Source organism: Xenopus laevis, chromosome 1L (assembly GCF_017654675.1).
Source record: "Xenopus laevis strain J_2021 chromosome 1L, Xenopus_laevis_v10.1, whole genome shotgun sequence".
In the NCBI taxonomy this organism is placed as follows: Eukaryota; Metazoa; Chordata; class Amphibia; order Anura; family Pipidae; genus Xenopus; species Xenopus laevis.
The window spans coordinates 217,615,335-217,638,375 of record NC_054371.1 but is presented as its reverse complement, the minus strand read 5'-3'; the positions used below and the strand labels follow the sequence as shown (position 1 = coordinate 217,638,375).

Below are 23,041 nucleotides of genomic sequence, written 5' to 3'. Positions count from 1 at the left end.
ACAGAGGGTAGGGAGAGTTAATTAAGTTGGATGGGCAGCATGAGTGGCAGAATATAAGGTCAAGAGCATGACCCTCGATGTGGGTAGGTGAGTCGGTCCACTGAGAGAGACCAAATGAGAAGTTTAGAAGTGGCAGCAGAAGCAGAGTTGTCAATGGGGATGTTGAAGTCCCCTAAAATGAGAGCAGGTGTCTGTCTCACTGGAGAGAAAGTATGGAAGCCAGGCAGCAAAGTGATCCAAGAAGGTGGAGTAGGGACCAGGGGGGTGATATATGACAGCAACGCCCAGAGAGATTGGAGAAAACAAACGTATGCTGTGGACTTCAAAAGAAGTGAAGGAGAGAGAAGTCGGTGTAGATAGATTTTGAAACCTACATTTGGGGGAGAGAAGAAATCCCACCCCACCGCCATGACGGCCATCCGGTCTAGGAGTGTGACTAAGTGAGAAGCCTCCACAGCAGAGGGCAGCAGGTGAAGCAGTGTCTGAGGGGGAGAGCCATGTTTCAGTGATTGCAAGAAGGTGAAGGGATTTAAATATAAAGAGGTCATGGACTGCTGTTAGTTTATTGCAGATTGACCGTGCGTTCCAGAGGGCACATGAGAAAGGCAGGGAGGGTGCTGGCTTTATGTGAATTAGGTTTGCAGGATTAGAAGTGCGTTAAGTCTGAGAGACTGGAAAAGACCTGTTGAATGCCTGAGAGTAGGAGTAAGTGAGGGTACAAACGAGTGAGTCGGACCAGGGTTTGGGGAGATGTCCCCAGCTGCAAGTAAAAGTAATAATGAGAGTGAGACAAGGTGTGACCTAGATTTGACAGTGCGAGCAGTGTATTGTTTGATGGGATGAGAGGGGATAATAGATTTAACAATACAAGACAGTGTGCTTAGATTGAGAGAGGGTGATGGGAGCAGTGAAGAGGAGATTTCAATTTCAGGGTAGTTTGATGGATGTTGGAGTGCAGAGGATATATGCAGAAGAATAGAGGAGAGAGAGAAAAAGAAGGCAATCAAATTAAACATAGTTAAACAGTATAATCCGGTTTATCTTGTTGATTTGAAGAATTGATGAGAAGTGATGTCCAATGTTTGCTTGGAGATTCTAATCGGACTCTGATCCAACTGCTGTCTAACTCGGTCTAACTCGGTCTAACTCTATATGTTGTACTTAAACTTTCTGTCCAACTTGATGGACTTAAGTTGTTAAATCTGGCAAGGCTCTCCTGCCCTGCTCACCCCTGCTATGCTTCCCCTAGAATGAATGTCCTGATATACAGCAAGAGGGTCACATGGGTGAGGGCCAGCAATTGATTAATTAAGACAAGTTAAAGATAGAAGAATCTATGAGTCTGGTCATCTAACAGACATCAATAGCAATAAAATGGACATACCAAACTATTCACTAAAGCAAGCAACAAATTGCTAGATAAATCTAAACTGATGCATTTTAACACCTACCCCACAATTGAATAATTGGCAATGGTAATACAAAGATTTGCAGCAGCGTTGGATGGTGAGATGCAGAAAGCTAGGAGCAGTAAGTTCTATGGCTATACAGAAACCAATGCAGTCTGCATCTGTAGACATTTTTGTCATTAATGGCCTGCCAAAGAAAGGATTGTCCCCTGAAACATGCATTTGCTTTATTAGTTTCTGTGTCTGAAATAAATTGGTTAAAACACCCTTGCAATACACAGTAAGTATGACTCCTATTTAAGGGGTTGTTCCCCTTTTTAGTATGATGTAAAGAGTGATATTCTGAGACAATATTCAATTGGTTTTCATGTTTTATTATTTGTGGGTTTTGCGTTATTTAGCTTTCAGCAATCTGGTTGCTAGGACCTGTTACCATAGCAAACATGCACTGATTTGAATAAGAGACTGAAATATGAATTTGTTTTTAAACGGGGTCAGTGAAATATACTTTTCTAGTAGTATCTGCCATTGGGTAATCATAAATAGAAAATTGCCATTTTAAAAAATAAGGGCCGCCCCCTGGGATCCTACAATTCACGGTGCACACAAACATAGCAAACAAACCATACATGTTAGGTCACATGAGCCACTTAACAGACAGAGTTGTGTCTTTTGCTTCCACACTTTTTCCTGTTACAGTTAGAGCTGCAGTATTTCTGGTCAGGTGATCTCTGAGACAGCACACAGACCATCACAAAATGGTGGCTCAAGGCAAGAGATGTAAAAGGGCAATATTTACTTAAAGGAAAACTATACCCCCAAAATGAATACTTAAGCAACAGATAGTGTATATCAAATTGAATGACATATTAAAGAATCTTACCAAACTGGAATATATATTTACATAAATATTGCCCTTTTACATCTCTTGCCTTGAACCACGATTTCGTGACTCTATCTGTGCTGCCTCAGAGATCACCTGACCAGAAATACTACAACACTAACTGTAACAGGAAGAAGTGAGGAAGCAAAAGGCAGAACTCTGTCTGTTAATTGGCTCATGTGACCTAACATGTGGTTTGTATGTGTGCACAGTGAATCTTACGATCTCAGGGGGCGGCCCTTATTTTTTAAAATGGCAATTTTGTATTTATGATTACCCGATGGCACATACTACTAAAAAGTATATTATTATGATAATGGTTCATTTACATGAAGCAGGGTCTTACACATGAGCTGTTTTACTCAGTATCTTTTAATAGAGACCAACATTGTTTGGGGGGTATAGTTTTCCTTTAAATGGTAAGATTCTTTAATATGCCACTTAATTTGATATAAATTATCTGTTACTTAAGTATTCATTTTGGCAGTATAGTTTACCTTTAAAGAATGGCATCAAGAAACCCTTATAACATCTAGTCATTTTGGCCCCATCTGTTCTTTCCCTCCAGGGATATGCGTGTAAGTAACATGCCGATCAGATTACACGTGAGCAGTAGGATCTGATTTTTAAACTGGAAATTGTCTTTTAATTTAAAATCAGAGCCAGGGTTGTGTATATTGCCTATGATTGCATGGTATGGAGGAAAGTTGCATCATTCAGTTGCATCATAGATCATTTGCTTCTCCTTTGGTTCCAGTTGAAAGCCACAGCCTTGGTGCATTTGTACAGGGGATGTGACTTCTCCAAAAAGCAATTGATCATAAGATCATAGATAAGTGTTCATGCAATCCACTAGCCCAGGTTGCCCTGACATGATTCAAATTAGGTTTTAAAGGGTGTCTCTTTCTCTCTACACACCCTTAATCACATCTCTCTATACACACCCTTAATGACACTTCTCTACACACCCTTAATCTTAAAATGGGTCTGACCAGCGTTTAAATGGCATGCAATCGTCCTTCCTACACCGATAGATATTTTAACTCTTTTTACATAGACGTGAAGTCTGTTGGATCTGTTATTTACAGACACGATTGCCATTAGGTATGAATTTTACTTTTCAATGTGACTTGTTTTAAATGATTGCGAGATACTGATTACTTTTTTGATTTAGGTAAAAAATAAAAATGTTATTTAACACAGACTGAATATTGTTTTGACTTTTACTATACCCAGTGGCGTAACTAGATGTTGCTGGGCCCCACAGCAAATTAATTTTACGGCCCCCAACATATCCAGTGTTTGTCCTGTTTTACCAATATATGTTGAAATTGCTCATCAATGAGAGCCTCATGGGGCCCCCTGTAACTCCTGGGCCCCCCTCTGTAGTTACGCCCCTGACTATACCCCATAATGTGGATATTTTATAATACTGCTGCTGAGTGTCATTACTTGTTATATTGTTCTGTTTATTAGCTATCTATGCAGCAGAATGTCAGACTTTATTTGCACTTGGAGTCTTTGGTCTGTTTGTTTCCACCGATAACCAACAGTTAATTCTTATGCACAACTAAATGGAGAACTGCTGATCCCAGCTTTAATGAAACTTTTTTTTTTTTTTTTTACATGAGATCATTCAGTTGGGTTTATATGAAAATCATCCATAAACAGTAGGAACTGCTCAATAAAGGCCTTTTATTCATATGCTGGAGTGAAGTCATGTGGATTTTTGGCTGACATTCATCACTTTGTTCCCTGTCAATGTGATGGATTCTTGGACTTAAGGTCCCTCTGCTTTCCAGAGAACCTGTGCACCATCCACCAGTTTACAGTGAGCAGAAGGAATGTTCATTTCGGCATATGGGGCGTGAGAAGGTCATGGGTGGGGTTGTTTAGACTTTATTAGTAATCCCCAACCAGTGACTTGTGAGCAAAATGTTGCTCTCCAACCCATTGGATTTTGCTCCCAGTGACCTTAAACCAAGAGCTTATTTTTGAATTAATGACTTAAAGGCAAGTTTTTGTTGCATAAAAACCACATATTATGCCAAACAGAGCCTCAAGTTGGTTGACAGTCCACATGACCAAATGACCAATCACCGCACTTATTTGGCACCCAAGAACATTTTTCATGCTAGGGTTGCTCCCCAGCTCCTTTAACATCTGAATGTTGCTCATGGGTTCGAAGGGTTGGGGATCCCTGCACTTTATAGTAAAGGGGGCTAGTGGAGACCAGGTCATGGTGGAAAAGAACTCCCAATCTGTAGAAAGCAATGTATGCTTGAGGAGACACTTTACATTTTGGTGTATTCCAGTGCAAAGTGCCACATAACTGGGGGCTAGCTGTGCAAACCGTCATTGGATGAAAGATACTGTAGGGGAAATTTGAGAAGCACAACATTCTATGTTAAGCTCTGTGCAAATTGTTGCAGGTCTCTGTGCTCCTTTTCTCAGTGCGAAGTACTGCAGCTCCCCCCAACAAATACAGCTCTGATAGTACTATATCAGTGGTATAAGCAAGGGGAGGCACATAGGTGTCCCCCCTCCTGCCCCCTACCCTTCACCTAACTCTTGTGTCATTCTGATTTGTACATTACTGCCTGCGCTGTGGATGTATGGATATATGTAATATAACGTGGCTCAATCCCATTGTCTTTTAGCAGCCAAACATCAGTGGAGGAAAGCCCAAAGAAGGCGGGAAGAAGAAAGGCAAAGATGGAGCAGGAGATGGGGCTCGCAGTGAGGTAATGCTTCAGTTCCTTTTACCCATGCCCTCTGTTATTTTTCATCAAATCTTGTGCCAGCTTAATATAATAGGAATATTAAGTGCAGTGATACATGACCCAACCTTGTACAGGATCTGTCTGATTGGCTTGCTGGGCCACAGAGTAGCTCGTGAGCTACATGTTGCTCCCAGTGGCCTCAGAGCAGGTGCTTATTTTTGAATTCCAGGCTTGGAGGCAAGTTTTGGTTGTATAAAAACCATGTGCACTGCCAAACAGAGCCTCAATGTAGGTTGACAATCCACATAGGGGCTACCAAATGGCCAATCACAGCTCTTATTTGGCAGCCCAAGGACATTTTTCATGCTTGTGTTGCTCCCCAACTCCTTTTACTTCTGAATGTTGCTCGCAGGTTCTAAAGGTTAGGGATCCCTAGATTGGATTATTAAATGTAATCCTAGGCAGTATAGCACACCCAGAATACACATGAAAAATAGAAATTTTTTTTTTTTTTTTTTTTTTGGTCAAAAAAGATCTGTGTTCCAAGCCATCCATATGCATTCCAATCCATAAAGATTCTTCATCACAGCAAAATGTGAGAATTAAGGCGGCAGAAAGAACAATTCTCCATTACAGAATAAATACCTGTGTCATTATCCATTGGGGCGTGTGAAATCAGGAGTGGAAAGAATGGACTGCTCATTTCCTTTGGATTAGGACTTTGGCTACTCTGGGTGGACACATTCTAATGTCTGAAACAGCCTAAATCCATTTTACACATATATCAGTGTGCTGTCAAACATGCACTAAATATACATACAAAACTGTGTATAGCCAGCTTTAATCTAGTTTTGATTTTTGATTTTACTGTTGATTTCATCATTTCCCTAGGAAAGCTGAATTATACACCATTTTTGCATTAGTGCCTATAGCATGAGATAATCCCATATCCATGTGTTTCTCAGCTCACCGAGCCAGCCTGCCAAACTCTATTCTAATTTGTCCTGTTGTTTGGGCTCCTATCTGATCGCTGGCAGAACAAAGTATTTGTACTGAACTGATAAACACTGGCACCCGTTCAGCTTTCAACTGAGCAGGAACCTGCGTGAAGGAAAAGATGTCCGCAAACAATCAGTTATCATTTCAATATTATTGTGTCCTTTCTATAATACTCCCTCCTACATTTTCTGTCCTCTCCATAGAGCCCTGTGCAGCAGCAGGAGACAAACATACTGCACGGCATGGAAAATTAAACAAAAGTACAAATAACCTAGGAGTCTGTTCAGAGCAGTTGGAGCCAAGAAAATGGTGTGTTTGTAAAGTGCAGCACAGGCGAGCCATCCTCGGGGCCCAATTCCGGGTTTCTGTTGTGCTAGTAAAGGGCCCACATTTACCGCAGTTCGTAGCAGGCAGTAAGAAGTTGGCTTTTATGATCTGGCACAGTAAATATTTGTATGAATACAATACCTTTTCCTACTCTGCTATATAATTGTTTGGCCCTTATGTTTCAGGAATATAGAAAAGTTATTTCCTTAGATTTATTATTCTGAATTACACTGTTTACACTGCAAATAATTCACTCTACAATATAAAATGTCATTCTTTACCCAGCAAGAGTTTTTTTTAGTGTGTCGGTGCATCTCAGGTCTTTTTGCCTGGTCATGTGCTTTCAGAAAGAGCCAGCACTTTAGGATGGAACTGCTTTCTGGCAGGCTGTTGTTTCTCCTACTCAATGTAACTGAATGTGTCTCAGTGGGACCTGGATTTTACTATTGAGTGCTGTATTTAAATCTACAAGGGAGCTGTTATCTTGTGTTGGGGGGGAGGGGTGATATCACTCCAACTTGCAGTACAGCAGTAAAGAGTGACTGAAGTTTATCAGAGCACAAGTCACATGACTGGGTGCACCTGGGAAGCTGACAATATGTCTAGCCCCATGTCAGATTTCAAAATTAAATATAAAAAAAATCAGTTTGCTCTTTTGAGAAATGGATTTCAGTGCAGAATTCTGCTGGAGCAGCACTATAAATTGATGTGTTTTGAAGAAAACTTTTTTACCATGACTGTGTCCTTTTAAATCAGTTGAATCCATGGCCAGAGTACATCAATCAGCGGCTTGAAATGTACAATAAGCTGAAAGCAGAACATGATGCATTGCTGGCAGAAAAAGCGGCCAAGGAGAGCAAAGCCATTAAAGTGACACTACCTGATGGGAAACAAGTAGATGCAGAGTCCTGGAAATCCACGCCCTACCAGATCGCTTGTGGGATCAGGTAAATAAACACCTTGGGCTTCAGAGCTTCCTCAGGGTTTGCCTCTGGTTTGTCAGGATTTTAGTTTACCATTTCCAACGATGTCCAAGAGACTATGCAGCGGTGTGTTTTTTACCTTTTCTGTTCAGTTCAGCCAATTTTGGTCAGGGCATCCATTAGCTGATAAAGATATTGATATATATATGAAAGTTTTGCTGTATCAGTCGCTGTTACAAGAATGTCCACCCCAAATAACACTGTAACTGGCTTTCTGTGGTAAACAGGAGACAAAATAAGAATTCTCTCCCTAACTGGCCTTCAGTTATTTCTCCCAGCTACTTCCTATATTCTATAACAGAAAGCAGTGGTCTGTTCTGCCAGCATTTTGATTACATATTTTATTCTGTTTTATGCCTCTGGGCACACACAAAGCTTATTTTCTGTTGAACCTTTTTGTTTTATGCAGCCGTGCGAAACATACAGTAGCCCTGTGTCAGCCAGTCTTGTTGTGCACATTTAGTAATAAAGGGATTGTTCACCTTTAAATTAACTTTTAGTATGATGTAGAGAGTGATATTCTGAGACAATTTACAAATGTTTTTTTATTATTTGTGGTTTTTGAGTTATTTAGCAGCTTTCCTGTGTGCAATTTCTACAGTCTGTTTGCTAGAGACCAAATTACCCTATCAACCACGTGTTGATTTTAATAAGAGACTGGGATATGAATAGGAGAAGCCTAAATGGAAAGATGAGTAATAAAAAGTGGCAATAAAAATAAATGTGTATCCTTACACAGATGGGGGTCAGTGACCCTCATTTGAAAGCTGGAAAGAGTGAGAAGAAGAAGGCACTCATTTAAACTATAAAAAATAAACAATGAAGGCCAATTGAAAAGTTGCTTAGAATTGGCCATTTTCTAACATAGTAAAAGTTAACTTAAAGTTGAACCGCCCCTTTTAAAAGGGGTAGGGCAATTTAAAATATCAGTTTAATTAATGTAGTTACACTTGCATCTCTTTAATTTTAATGCCTGTTGTGTTTAACAGTCAAGGCCTGGCGGACAATACTGTAGTTGCCAAAGTGAACGGCGCTGTGTGGGACCTTGATCGACCACTGGAGGAAGACTGCACCCTGGCACTGCTGAAATTTGATGACGAGGAAGCCCAGGCTGTAAATATCAAATAGATTATAATTCTGTTTTATTATTATTAGGGATGCACCGGATCCAAGATTTGGTTCGGGATTTGGTTGGTCAGGATTAGGGCTTTTTCGGCAGCATTCGGATTCGGCCAACTCCTTGTGTCTGGCCAATCCGAATCCCAATCCTAATTTGCATATATAAATTAGGGTTGGGAAAGGAAATCACATGACTTTGTCACAAAACAAGACAGTAATATGTATTTACCATTTTACCCACTTCCTGCCCCTAATTTGCATAGATTCAGGGATTCGGCCGAATCCCAAATAGTAGATTCGGTGCATCCCTATATAAAATATATATAATGTTTTGTAAACCATTTGTGTGTGGATGGATGTAAAGAACTGATTAACTTTGAGGTTATCCATTGTTTTTGCTGGTCTCTTAATACTTTATGTGGGTAAAAGCATCTAGCTCATTGCCTTGAGTGATCAAAACTAATTGGATGTAATAAGGGAGAAAGCAATATTGGCTGGCAATCTTTGCTTACATGTTGGCAGGGGTGGTCAGCCAAAGAGTAGTGGGTGCTGCATTTCTCTTCAGCACAGTAATCTGATTGGTACCACTGTGTCTACTGGCATAAGGCAAGACTTTTGTGATTTTGTGGGAAGTGATCTTAAAAAAGAAGGAAAGCTACAGAGACAGTTTAATGCCAATAGATTAGCCACACCAGTGCAAGCTAGAACACTGTATTTATTCTGTAGAATGCTTTTCCATACCTGACTAAACAGCTGTAGATACGGTCTGTTTGTTTGGTATAGCAACTGCCATATTAGCTTGGTGTGACATCAATTCCTGCCTGAGTCTCTCCCTGTTCACTCATAGCTCTGGGCTCAGATTACAGCAGGGAGGGGAGGAGGGAGGGAGAAAGAAGCAAACTGAGCATGCTCAAGCCCTGCCCTGGAGGTTTAAGCTGAAAACAGGAAGTCTGATACAGAAGCCCATGAGAACACAATAGAAGGAAAGAAATGTGGTGTTTCTTTTGACAGAGGACTCAGAGCAGCATTACTTTGAGGGTTTACTGGTGAATTTATATAGACCTTTCTGATAAAGCTTACCTAGTTTTAACTTTCCTTCTCCTTGGGTTGTTCACCTTTAAATTAACTTTTAGTATGCTGTAGAGAGTGATATTCTGAGACAATTTGCAATTGGTGTTATTTTGTATTGTTTGTGGTTTTTGGTCATGTGGTTATCTGATAGCTACCTTATGAGGTAGGTACATGGTATAGACGCCTTGCTATAGTTTGGCTCATACAGCAGGTAGCCAGAGCTGCAGCAGCAGGTAGCCAGAGCATAATGATTTCATTATGTGAAATTACATGAAAATAAGATATTATATAAGAGAAACTGAAGCTCAGACTTATTTCCTATTGAAAGGTTTAGAAACCTGCTGTTGTTTTAAACTACCATTTCTATATATTTAGAGTATATTTAGTGTATATTTAGAGTATATTTTCTAAGAAGGTCCATGATGTCTCTGTCTCTTTCCCCAGGTCTACTGGCACTCGAGCGCACACATAATGGGAGAAGCTATGGAGCGAGTTTATGGCGGATGTTTGTGCTATGGCCCCCCTATTGAGAATGGGTTTTATTATGACATGTACCTGGATGATGGGTATGTGATGCACTTCTTTGTTTTTTGTTTTTTCTGAGATATGCTAATCTGTGTCTCTCCACTTAAAGGAGACATATTATGTAAAAAACAAGAATTTACCAGGGCATTAAAGGGGTTGTTCATCTTCCAAACACTTCATTTCAGTTGTTTGCAGATTGTTTCCCAGAAATAATTACTTTCCATTGTTTCTTTTTTGCTGTTTTTCCAAAATCTAAGTTTAAAGTTTAATGTCTCTGGTGTTTCAGTCTCGCAGCTCAGTAATTTAGCTGCAGACTCTAAACTGTTACAATTTTGCTTCATTTAGTTAAGCTATTTTAGATATAGAAGGAATGTACTTTTAAAAAGTAGGGTTTCTGGTTGCTTTATTGAAAATTTCTGTACTAGTCCTGCCCCTTTTTTCCACTTCCTGTTGCCTCCTTTCCCAGGCTGTGCAGGGTAGCCGGCGGCCCTCCAAAACACTGTAGTTTAAGATGGGAACCAATCAGCAGCTAGGCTGGCCTGATAGGGAACTGAAGCCTGTCTTTGCTTGTGTGACTGCAGGGCTGTGATTGGCCATCCCCATCCTACTGGTTTCTTGGCATGGACCTTTAGGACACGCCGACCTCTTATTTGAAACATGAGCATGGACCATAGCAGATCTATAAGGAGCTCCAGTAAAAAGGCCTTTTTTAATGATAATGTGAATTTTTGGCCAAAAGTAAAACCAGCACTATATATTATACATTATTGCCTACACAATGAGGGGGGGGGTTTAATTTATTCTATATGTCTCCTTTAACTGCAACTTCCATTTTATTTTATTTTTTTAGAAGCTTTGGCCTGGGGGACCTCATAAACTTGCCATTATCTGCTTTGCAGTGTGCCCTTTTATTTATGATCGTTGTTAACTTGCACTCGCTATAATACATGATAACCATATGAAATATGCTTATTGGGAATCTAGTACAGCTGGGGATTTTGGGAGTTGGTTGCCTTACAATTTATTTGTGTGTAGAATGAAGGGATGCACCGAAACCAGGATTCGGTTCAGGATGTGGCTTTTTTCAGCAGGATTCAGATTCGGCCGAATCCTTCTGCCTGGCAGAACCGAATCCTAATTTGCATATGCAAATTAGGGGCGGGAGGGAAATCTCATGACTTTGTCACAAAACAAGGAATTAAAAAACTGTTTTCTCCTTCCCACCCCTAGTTTGCATATATTTGCATTTACCTTTAAAGCATAAGTAAACCTTAAAAATAAGTGTAAAATGAATGATGGTGCTATTCTAAGCACTTTTGCAATGTACGTTCATTATTTATTTATTTATTTTTAATTCCAAGATATGAAAGGATACATGTACTGTTAACATGAATGAGTTTTATTACAACAGCGCCACCTGCTGGTCATTTCCCACCAGTCTGACCACCAAGTAGTCAAGGAAGTTGTCAGGAGAAAGCAAGAGGCTGCTCTGCTTAGGAAAGGTTTGAGGTTTCTAATTTTTAACATACCTCATATTAATTCCTCTACAAAAGCCATATGGCATATGCAAATTAGGATTCGGTTTGGTATTCGGCCGAATCTTTCGCAGTGGATTTGGGGGTTTGGCAAATCCAAAATAGTGGATTTTGTGCATCCCTAGTAGAATGGAATACTTGGGAGAAACTGGTAGGCAAAATTGTACACGAGTACAAAGAACCCAATAGGGATGGGACATGTTTCAACAAAAATGATTAGCTGGTGAGAATACCCTGTTGGAGATATATGAGATTTTATAATAAATGATACCATGTATCTGTATTGACTCTAATGTTTGAGAGAATTGGATAACCGCGATTCCCTTTCCTGTTGCCAGTGAGTAACTGTGAGCAGAGGATTTGTGTGATTTCCAGATTCTCCTGAGTAGCAGTTAGCCATTTACTAACAGGACGCTGGCGCTGTAATGATTTAAATACAAATGACATTTCTGCACTCTGAGTCTGAGCCTACAGCTGGCAAATTGGACAATCCATTGTGGCAAATGAGGTTTATTTTTTCTCACACCAATTTGCCCCTTTAAACTTAAGCAGCATTAATCCTAAAACTGCAGCACTGTAACTCAAATGTGTTGGCTTTTGTAGAGGCATTAATATGACGAATGCTAAAAATTTGAAAACTCCCAAATCTTTCCTAACCAGAGCAGCCTCTTTCTTTCTCCTGACAACTTCCTTGACTACTTGGTGGTCAGACTGGTGGGAAAATGACCAGCAGGTGGCGCTGTTGTAACAAAATTCATTCATGTTAACAGCACATGTAGCCTTTAATATCTTGGAATTAAAAATGAATAAATAATGAATGTACATTGCAGAAGTGCTTAGAATAGCACCATCGTTCATTTTACATTCACTTATTTTTAAGGTTTACTTTAGAGGTAAGGTTTATCCTCCCATTCCTTTTGGCTTAAGGTAATGGCAACATTTGTTGTTTGCAAAGAACCTATATATATATATATATATATATATATTATCTATATAATTCTATCCTAGGGGAGTGTCCAGCAATGACTTCACCAGCTTGGAAAACCTGTGTAAGAAGATCATGAAGGAAAAGCAGCAGTTTGAGAGATTAGAGGTCTCAAAGGAAACACTCCTTGAAATGTTTAAGGTAATGAAAATACCCCACAGAGATGGCAGCACAGAGATTAAAATGTATGCGATACAGGTATGGGACCTGTTATCTAGAATGCTCGGGATCTGGGGTTTTCCAGATAATGTAAAAGTGGACCTGTCACCTACACATAAAAAGCTGTATAACAAAAGTAGTTTGCAAATTAAACATAGAACCCAAATTATTTTTTGCATTAAAGCATCCATACCTGTTTTAAAGGCGTTTAAATATCTGAGCTGTCAATCAAATATTACCTGCCCCACCTCTATGCCTGAGGTGTAGAGGTGGGGCAGTCAATTATTTTCACTTTCCATTCAGCACTTCCTACATATCAGTGCTCTCCTCACATTTCCCTTCCCTCCTCACATTCTATAATTGTGTAGGGCAATGTGTATGGGAATTAGGTCCCCCATTCGGGCCCATACACAAGATTTTGGGCTGATACATAACTTGTTTTACTAACAGTGTCCACAAAATGGCTGCTACCTACGTGCTGTGATTATGTATTACTAAGGCTGAAGGAAAAAAACTTAAATAATAAATGTAGTGTAAGTAAGTTTTATTTTGCTCAACTAACATGATAATAATTTGGAATTATTTCTCAGGGCGACAGGTCCCCTTTAAAGTTACGATCAGCGGTTCGAAGTTAATCTAGCGATGCTTAATTTGCACACGGTGCCAAATTAAAGTACAATGGACGTATATGCTGCAGCAAATACTTTACACTACACAAGTCCAGGGAACCTTCATAAAATAAAATAGAGTTGCTACTTTGCCCTACACATGTGGCCACTGTATAGTTTAGGTGCCATATGTTAGGCAATGTAGGGGGGAAGGAGGGTACCCCCCAAAAAATTTACAATCTTTTTCAGCCTATCACCCTTAAAAAAGTAAAACACGCCAGCGTTTTTTGGAACTTGAAAATTTCAACTTTTTTTGAAGCAAGTCCAATCTACGCAATTGCAATTCGCCAGGGATGAGGTGGCGAAAGTTAAGTCTGGCGCAAGAGGTAACATTTTCTAAAAGCCGGAAGTAAGTGGATTAGTGTAGTTAGGTCCCTTCGCCTGGCTTAATGGTGCCAAGTAGCGCTAGAGTAGGTCCAGTTCGCACTTACGCCAGCACCCGTTAGTAAATCAGCGAAGTGGCAAAATTACGTCACGCTGGCGAATTTTCGCTGGCGTTAGCCACTTTGTCCTTTAGTAAATTTGCCCCCATGGGTGATGTGAGGCCAGTTTAATCTCCTTTCAGTGCAATCAGGGAAACAAAAAATCTCTCCAAAACCCCAGTAGGATTTTATAAATAATCCTGCTTTAGAGCGGGTCCCACCTTGAGATACTGAAAGCTGCAACATGCTGGGAGTAACCTAAACAGCTGTGGCTATTTGTACAAAAGCGAGGGTGCGGCTCATCAGGATACTGCATGTCCTGAACCAGGGAAAGGCTAAACAAACACTTCAGTTTATTTACAAGGGACGCAGAGACTAGGAGTAAGAGAACTGGATGTGATGCACCACTTACTACAAACAAAGTCCAACAAGCTGCCCACAACGTTCATCTTCCAACTCTAGCTATAAATACAGATTACAGTATACCTAATGAAGCCATGTCTGTGCTGAGGGTAGAGGAGGTGCTAAATACTTGTTTTTTTTTTTGCCAGAGTAGTATAGTGCATTTATGTGTTATAGTGACCCTATTATACTGCACAGTAATGCACATAGAACTCATATGCACATAGAACTCTTTCTTATGTAAAGTTCAGGGGGAGTGGGATCGCCCATGCACTACGGCCACAACACAGTAGTAGAATAAATGTCCTTTTATTCCATATGCAAACAAACAAGCTGTATCTTCAGCAGGTAACTTAAACAAGCTGTATCCTTAGCAGGTAAAGTAAGTCAACTTAAACATAGTCTTCAGCATTAAGTAACAATCACTTTCATGCACAGCAGAATTGAAAGAAAACAGTTCATATTCCCATTCAGGGATCAGGCTCACCTAGCCTTGCAAAGCTTTTGATTCCCAGTCAGGAGAGAAGTTTCCAAACACACTTCTCTCTTGCAGACCTCACGCAACCAACCCCCTTCCTGAACTCTCAGGGCTCTCTTAACTCCTGCACTGCTGCAGTAATTAGCCCTCCTGTGCACTCTCCAGGTACCTGAATAAAGGGGAAATATACCTGCTGTCCAGGACCCATTCCTGGAGTCCTGTACACTTATCAGAGCAATTATAAATGCACTTCATGTGAAGTAGGATATAATATACTTCTAACCTCTTCCTTACTATCTGTCTATTCTGTAAATGCAGTAGCTGGAACAGATGGATCAGGCTCAACTAAAGCATTTAGCACACACAGACACTCCCTTTCTCCGGTGCAGTGAAAGTGAATATCTATAGCCAATTGCTTCAGTATAATCCCCCTCCATCTGCCGTTTGAATTTAAATTGTGTATATTTAAATTGTTTATTCTAATATCACTTGTTCAATGCGAATTGTATAATTGTCTTCAAATTAATTCCACTCTGTTTCTTTACTCAGTACAACAAGTTCAAGTGCAGAATTCTGAATGAAAAGGTAGACACTCCAACCACTACAGTGTACAGGTTAGAAAATGTTTTTGTTCTTGTTTGTGTATAAATGTGTGTGTTTGTGTGTGACAATACCCAGGTGCAAGGTAAACAAAGCACACATTTTTCAAAAAAATACCAGCAACACCAGGATTTTTCAACACTAAAGTACTGTATGTACTCGATTAAAGTGGACTTGTCACCCGTACATAAAATGCTGGATAATAAAATTCCTTTTCAAATTAAACCTGAAATCCAAATTCTTTTCTTTATTAAAGTGTTCGTAGCTGTTGTAAACTCGTAAAATCTCAGCTGTCAATCAGCTATCTTATTTATAAAAAGCCATTGGTGATCCGGGTCCCCCCTTCAAGTAAAAAAAAAAAATATTGATGGCCTGGACCCCCCACAAGTTATTAAAAGCCACTGGTAGCCAGGACCCCCCTTCAAGTTAAAAAGAAAAAAAAACATTGGTGGCCAGGCCCCACCAAAATTTAAAAAAAAAATGCTTGCCAGGGTCCCCCATAAAAGTTTGGCTCTTAAGGGCAGAGACACGTGGAGATTCGGGGAGATTTAGTCACCCAGCACCAAACCGCCTCTTCTTCATTCGACTAATCTCCCCTGCCTTCCCGCTGGCTAGAATCTAAATTGCTGGCGGGATGGCACTCAGAGCGCTTCATTTTCCAAAGTCGCCTGAAGTTTCCTTGTGAGGCAACTTCAGGTAACTACGGAAAACGAAACTCTCAGAGTGCCATCCCACCGGTGATTTCGTTTCTAGCCGGCAGGAAGGCAGTCCGGGGAGATTAGTTACGCGAAGAAAAGGCAATTTGTCACCGGGTGACTAAACTCCCCGAATCTCTACGTGTGTCTCTGACCTAAGGGGGGCCCGGCCATGCTTCACTTACTTAACAAGCCGGGCCCTCGTGCTGGAAGCTTCGAAAGAGAGGGCAGGAAGAATTTATCTCGTAGTCCGTTCTCTGTACCCTAATTGGTCATAATATAAAATCATGTGTAACCCTTTGTCTCTGTGTCTGACCGACTCAGGCTAAACCCTTGTCTCTGTATCTCAGGCTGTCTGAGCTGGATCCCATACAGCATTTAAAAAAAAAACATTTAATTTTCCACTGCTGATTACACAAGGTTATTCTTTTGTCGGTACTGAGAACTGAATAATACAGTAGCCTTAGATAAATATCAATACTTAATGCATACACCTGCCAAATTCATATCAGGAGCTTAAACTGTTTACAGTAGCCAGAAAAAAAATGTTTTGAGAGGTTTAAAACCGTACTTGTGTTTTAATGAGAGAGTTTTAGTTCTGCAAAATATTCTCTTACACATACAAAGTTCCTTTTCAGGCTTTTTATATTCTTATGAAGGAGAGCTGCCATTTTGTATCATGGACGGCACAATTCACGGGTTTCTTTTCTTTAAAATGCCTTTATTGAGACATGGGCTCTGACCCAAACAATCCCCAACGTTTCAGACCGCCATCGGTCTTTTATCAAGAGCCCATGTCTCAATAAAGGCATGAAAGGTTCTGTCCACGATACAAAATTTGCTGTAACAAGTTGGAGGTGGAAACTGTTGGACGTGCACCAGATTGAAACAATTTAGAGGGCACGAGTGGCGACTAAAGAACCTGTTGAGCTAAAGTCAGTACTGCCTCATTCCTTTGAAAATCCAGAGAAACCTGTCATTATTACTAGGAAAGTTGAAGCACTGCCATCTTTTCACCCAAAAGTGCCCTCAAGCCCACCATTACTTAGCTGACACGGCTATTAGATTCTGCTGCAATTGACTAAGCAGTATTGTTTTCATTTGCAATCAGCCTATGGAAGGATCAAGCACAGCGTGACCCAAGGAAACATCATGTCACACAAGGGTTGATGGCTGCAGAGGGGCATTTTTGAGAAAACATGTTGATGCTTAGACTTCCCCAGAAATATTAACATGTGACTGTGCTTCCTCCTTTATAAAAGCATTCGGCCCTTGGCCTTGTGTCTTTAAATTGTCTTGGAACTCCTCTGTGAATTATAATATCCTTATATTTTGCTATAGGGTGTAGATTATTCACTATAATGTATGCATAACCTTATACAAAAGTTAGCAACTGTAACCCCAGAATTGACTTTGTTCTGTACTATAGATGCGGGCCCTTAATCGACCTATGCAGAGGACCCCATGTCAGGCACACCGGCAAGATTAAAGCTTTGAAGGTTCACAAGGTACAGTAAAACATCAAAGGACAAGTAGATGAATGTGTAACCGCAGTTCCCGAGGTTCCCCTTTAGTGACAACTCCGTGGTTCCCGTTTCTCCTCAGGTGGAAATTCAAAATATTAAAGTCTGTATGAGTCAGCGCTAGAAAGCTTGGGGAGACAAGAATGCAGCAAAAAGGGAATCTTAAAGGGCATGTAAAGTCTAAAATAGAATAAGGCTGGAAATGTTGTATTTTGTATACTAAACATAAACATGAACTTACTGCACCACAAGCCCAATCAAACAAATAATTTATGCTTTCAAAGTTGGCTACAGGGGGTCTCCATCTTGTAACTTTGTTAAACATCTTTGCAAGACTAAGACTGTGCACATGCTCAGTGTGGTCTGGGCTGCTTAGGGATCGTCATAAACAAAGCTGCTTGAGTTCTGCATGGCTGGGAAGTAAGGCGGGGGCTCCCCCTGCTGTTCATAAGTATGATTGTTTCCCTGCTCAGCAGTTAGGGACCGTCTGACAATTCCTATCCACAGCAGTAAATGAAGGGAGAATTTCACTGCATACAGTCAGGTTTCTTATAAAAACGGTACACATTTTTTAATTAAAGTATATTGGAGATAGGTTTCTTTTTCATTAAAGAAAGTAAAAATGGGATTTTATTTTTTTGCCTTTACATGCCCTTTAAGTGTAGTAGGTTGTTAATTGTTGTAATTCCACACCTTCCCAAAACTTACTAGAGGGTGTCAGATTACTTTTTACATTCACCACGTGTTTGCTTAAGGTTGGGTACTTACAAGCGCTTAAGCTTTAAATCACATTCATCAGAATAGTGTACCGCAGGTTTTTGCGGATAACCCGCGGGTACCCGACCCGCTGCAGGACTCTACCTTGCTGTTCTATTTTCTCCAAAACTGTATTTTCAAATGTCGCACTCATTTCTCCCTTTAACTTTCGTACTTTAAATTTATACATTGATATGTTAATTTATACACCTTGCACCATTGTAGTAGACTTCTGAATAGTCTCTATAAGGTAAAAAATCCCTGTTTTATAGAACTTAATAAAATACTGACTGAATGTATTCAAACGGAATGAATTCACATTACAGTTAACCTCCTTCTGTTTTTAATGGGAGCCCAAATGGCTTTATACCAAATGCCAAACCAATCTGCACTCAAAAAAAGGAGTAATGCATCCCTTAATAGTAACTGTGACAATATTGGAAACAGACCAATTTAAAAATATATTAGAAGTCACTATATACTTCTGTGACCATATAAATGCACAAGGCTGCAAGTATCACTCATGTATTATAAGGGATAATGTACCCCCTACTGTAAATGATAAGGATATTAGAAGTCACTGAGGGGTTGTTCTGTGACCATATAAAGGCACAAGGCTGCAGACTGAGTTATACAGGGAACTCTGAGTATCACTCATGTATAATAAGGCATAATGTACCCCCTACTGTAAATGATAAGGATATTAGAAGTCACTGAGGGGTTCTGTGACCATATAAAGGCACAAGGCTGCAGGCTGAGTTATACAGGGAACTCTGAGTATCACTCATGTATTATAAGGGATAATGTACCCCCTACTGTAAATGATAAGGATATTACAAGTCACTGAGGGGTTGTTCTGTGACCATATAAAGACACAAGGCTGCAGGCTGAGTTATACAGGGAACTCTGAGTATCACTCATGTATTATAAGGGATAATGTACCCCCTACTGTAAATGATAAGGATTTTAGAAGTCACTGAGGGGTTCTGTGACCATATAAAGGCAAGCGTATATATATTCCCAAGGGGATATATATAAGAAGAGATCAGCGCCTGATCTCTTCTTATATATATCCCCTTGGGAATATATATACGCTTGATTTTGGACTTTTATACAGTTGAGAGACTGTGAAGGGGTCGGCAAGAAATTATCTAAGAGACTGACATTTTTAACTGGCTGCACCTGTAAGCTATATATCGTTTTTACCATATAAAGGCACAAGGCTGCAGGCTGCGTTATACAGGGAAATCTGAGTATCACTCGTATTATAAGGGATAATGTACCCCCTACTGTCAATGATGAGGATATTAGACGTCACTGAGGGGTTCTGTAGCCATATAAAGGCACAAGGCTGAAGACTGAGTTATACAGGGAACTCTGAGTATCACTCATGTATTATAAGGGATAATGTACCCCCTACTGTAAATGATAAGGATATTGGAAGTCACCGAGTGTCTCAGTGACCATAGAAAGGCACAAGGCTGCAGGCTAAGTTATACAGGGAACTCTGAGTATCACTCATGTATTATAAGGGATAATATACCCCCTACTGTAAATGATAAGGATATTAGAGGTTCTGTGACCATATAAAGGCACAAGGCTGCAGGCTGAGTTATACAGGGAACTCTGAGTATCACTAGTGTATTATAAGGGAAAATGGACCCCCTACTGTAAATGATAAGGACATTATTACCTGTAGATTAAAATAATTGCATCAAATCATTGAGTATACTTATCTGATTATGTTTGTGTCTGCTCTCAATGTCTTCTTTCAGAATTCCTCCACATATTGGGAAGGTAAGGCTGATATGGAAACCTTGCAGAGGGTATACGGTATTTCGTTTCCAGATCCAAAAATGTTAAAAGAATGGGAAAAATTCCAAGAAGAGGCCAAAAACCGAGACCACAGAAAGTTAGGAAAGGTAAGTGTTGCACCTTAATCTGTTTCAGACAGTCACCAACACCAGATTATAAATCTATTGAAAGGTGCAGAGCGCAGCAATGCTGAAACCCAAGTGCTGGGTGAATGAATAATATGGTGTGCTATTTACTATGTACCATGGCTAAAAGGCAACTACTGAGCCACATTAGTACATTCCCTGCTATTTACGGTATAGCGGTTGATGATCAACCTGTTAAAATATGTTTTTTTTTTAGGAAATGCTTATAAGCACGGTTTACCTTTCCTTTAGTTTCTATTAAAGTTCATTAAATCATATTGTGCTCTCTATATATTTTTCTATATACAAATGTATGGAAGCTGCCATACATACCAATATGTACGTGTTCCTTTAGTACTATCATTGGTACAACTATGCCTTACACAAAGTATGAGCCAAAATGGCTTGTTTTTGTTGTGACTTTTAGAGGCACATTTATCAAGAGTCGAATTTTGAATTCATGAGTTTTTTCAAAACTCCCATAAATTCGAAATTCGACCAATCAACTCGGTCGAATTGAAACGACCCGAAAACTTGAATCGAATTAGAATCAGAAAAACTCGATTCGAATTTAAAAAAAACTTGATTTGAGTTTTGTTTCTCAGAAAAGAAGACTTTAAACATCACCAAATTGATCCCTGGACCTCTTCCATTGATTTATACAGTAATTCGGCAGGTTTTAGGTGGCGAATAGTCAAATTTGAGTTCTTAAAGGGCCAGAGTATGATAACTCTCAAAATTCGAATTTCGAATTAAAACTCGAATCGAGTTTGGAAAATTCACAACTTGAATTTGAGAGTTTTGACCCAAAAAAAATTAGAAAATTAGAATTATCACTTCGACCCTTAATAACTCTGCCCTCTAATGAGCGTGAAACCTAGGTATGGATTTCCTATACTCTACCCAGTCATTGAGCAAGGGTAAAATTGATAAATCAGGCTCTCATGGTCACTGTAACAGCCACCTAGTGGCAAGATTATCACAATGTGGGTAGAATGCAAGCATAAATTTAATGAGCATGGGTCTTTTTAAATCACTACAATGTAATACATTCATATTGGGTGCAGTATGTTTATTTTCACCCTTCCCATGTTGCACTCTTGAGTTGTGGGTGTGTTTCTCTCCCGGCACAGGAACAAGAGCTGTTTTTCTTCCATGAGCTGAGCCCTGGAAGTTGCTTCTTCTTACCCAAAGGAGCCTATATCTATAACCAGCTGATTGGCTTCATCAGAGTAAGTAATTCTGTTCTATTTCAACACTTACACGTCATGAATTGTCACTAAAGGTGACCTCAATACATATAAAATAGGCTTTCTTAAAATAAAGAGCTAGTCACTGCTGTTGCACAGACACGCATATATAATTAACTAAGGAATGGGCAAATAAAGGGCTCAAGTGAACATTGGAAGACGGTAAAGGGAGACCTGGCTATATAAGTGGCAAAAGATTATAAGTGAGTGAGGCCTCGTTTGTCATGATTGAATAGTATACCTGGGTAGGCATATTCCTCATAGCTGGGCACACCTATTTACAAGATGTGTTTAGTGAGCTAGGGGAGCCGGACTAAATGTTAAAGAGGTTGTTCACATTTGGGTTAACTTTTAGTATGATGTAGAAAGTCATTTTCTGAGACAATTGGTTTTTATTTTTTTATTATTTGTGTTTTTTTAGTTATTTATTTAGCTTTTTATTGTGCAGCTCTCCAGTTTGCAATTTCAGCAGTCTGGTTGCTAGGATCCAAATAACCCTACCAACCATGCATTGATTTAAATAAGAGACTGGAATATGAATAGGAGAGGGTCTGGCTAGACAGATGCACCAGAAAGGGCCTAAGCAAATAAATTAATAAGCCAAAGGCTTGGCACAAATTGTATCTTGACTTGATGTGTTCCCTTTTCAGCAAGAGTACAGGAAGCGGGGTTTCCAGGAGGTGGTCACCCCTAACGTCTATAACAGCAAACTATGGCAAACGTCTGGCCACTGGCAGCACTACAGCGAGAACATGTTCTCATTTGAGGTTGAGAAGGAGATCTTTGCTCTGAAGCCCATGAACTGCCCAGGACATTGGTACGAAACTCTTGGGCTAAGGGTCACTAATGCAGAGTGCTCAGTTGTAGAACTGTTTCTTCACTTGCTCACTAACCAACTTATGTTATGGATTGATTATATAGCGCATAATGTATCCCCTGTTCAAAAATATAAGGATATTAAGTTACAGAGGAGTTCCATTACCAAATAAAAGCACAAAGCCGAAGGCCAAGTGTTTTTATACAGGTCATGGACTCCAAGGTGATTTCTAATATCTTTATATTTTGCAACAGAGGGTAATTTATTTATTATACAGGTTGGGATCCGTTATCCGGAAACCCGATAACCAGAAAGCTCCAAATTATGGGAAGGCCATCTCCCATAGTCTCCATCTTGAGCAAATATATTAAATTTTAAAAAATTATTTTCTTTTTCTCTGTAATAATAAAACTTGTACTTGATCCCAACTAAGAGATAATTAATCCTTATTGGAAGCAAAACCAGCCTATTGGGTTCATTTAATGTTTAAATGAGACATGAGGTATAAAGATCCAAATTACAGAAAGACCCCTTATCTGGAAAACCCAAGCATTCTGGATAGCAAGTCCCATACCTGTAATACACAAGTTTCAGTGAGTCATGTGACAGAAATGACATCACTAAGCTCTGATTCTAACCAATGACATCAATAAGCACCATTTATAAGGATATACTTTAATAATTTACAGGATATTCATGGCTCTCAATAGATTCCCCCCCAACAACCGGAAAAGACAAAAAGTAAATTGTACATATGACTGAATTGGATAGG

General features: G+C 39.7%; 1 protein-coding gene across 2 annotated transcripts in view; it reads left to right on the top strand.

Annotated features, from left to right (window-relative positions):
* tars1.L (threonyl-tRNA synthetase 1 L homeolog) overlaps positions 1-23,041 on the top strand; it is a 48,808-nt gene that overhangs the window by 5,663 nt on the left and 20,104 nt on the right. Inside the window, exons 2-11 of one of the 2 annotated variants that reach the window (XM_018247983.2) lie at positions 4,956-5,036; positions 7,098-7,288; positions 8,314-8,437; positions 9,959-10,080; positions 12,583-12,700; positions 15,238-15,302; positions 17,413-17,491; positions 20,038-20,184; positions 21,336-21,434; positions 22,103-22,269. In XM_018247983.2, coding sequence (XP_018103472.1) covers positions 4,956-5,036; positions 7,098-7,288; positions 8,314-8,437; positions 9,959-10,080; positions 12,583-12,700; positions 15,238-15,302; positions 17,413-17,491; positions 20,038-20,184; positions 21,336-21,434; positions 22,103-22,269 — 1,193 coding nt within the window. 2 annotated transcript variants of the gene reach the window in all.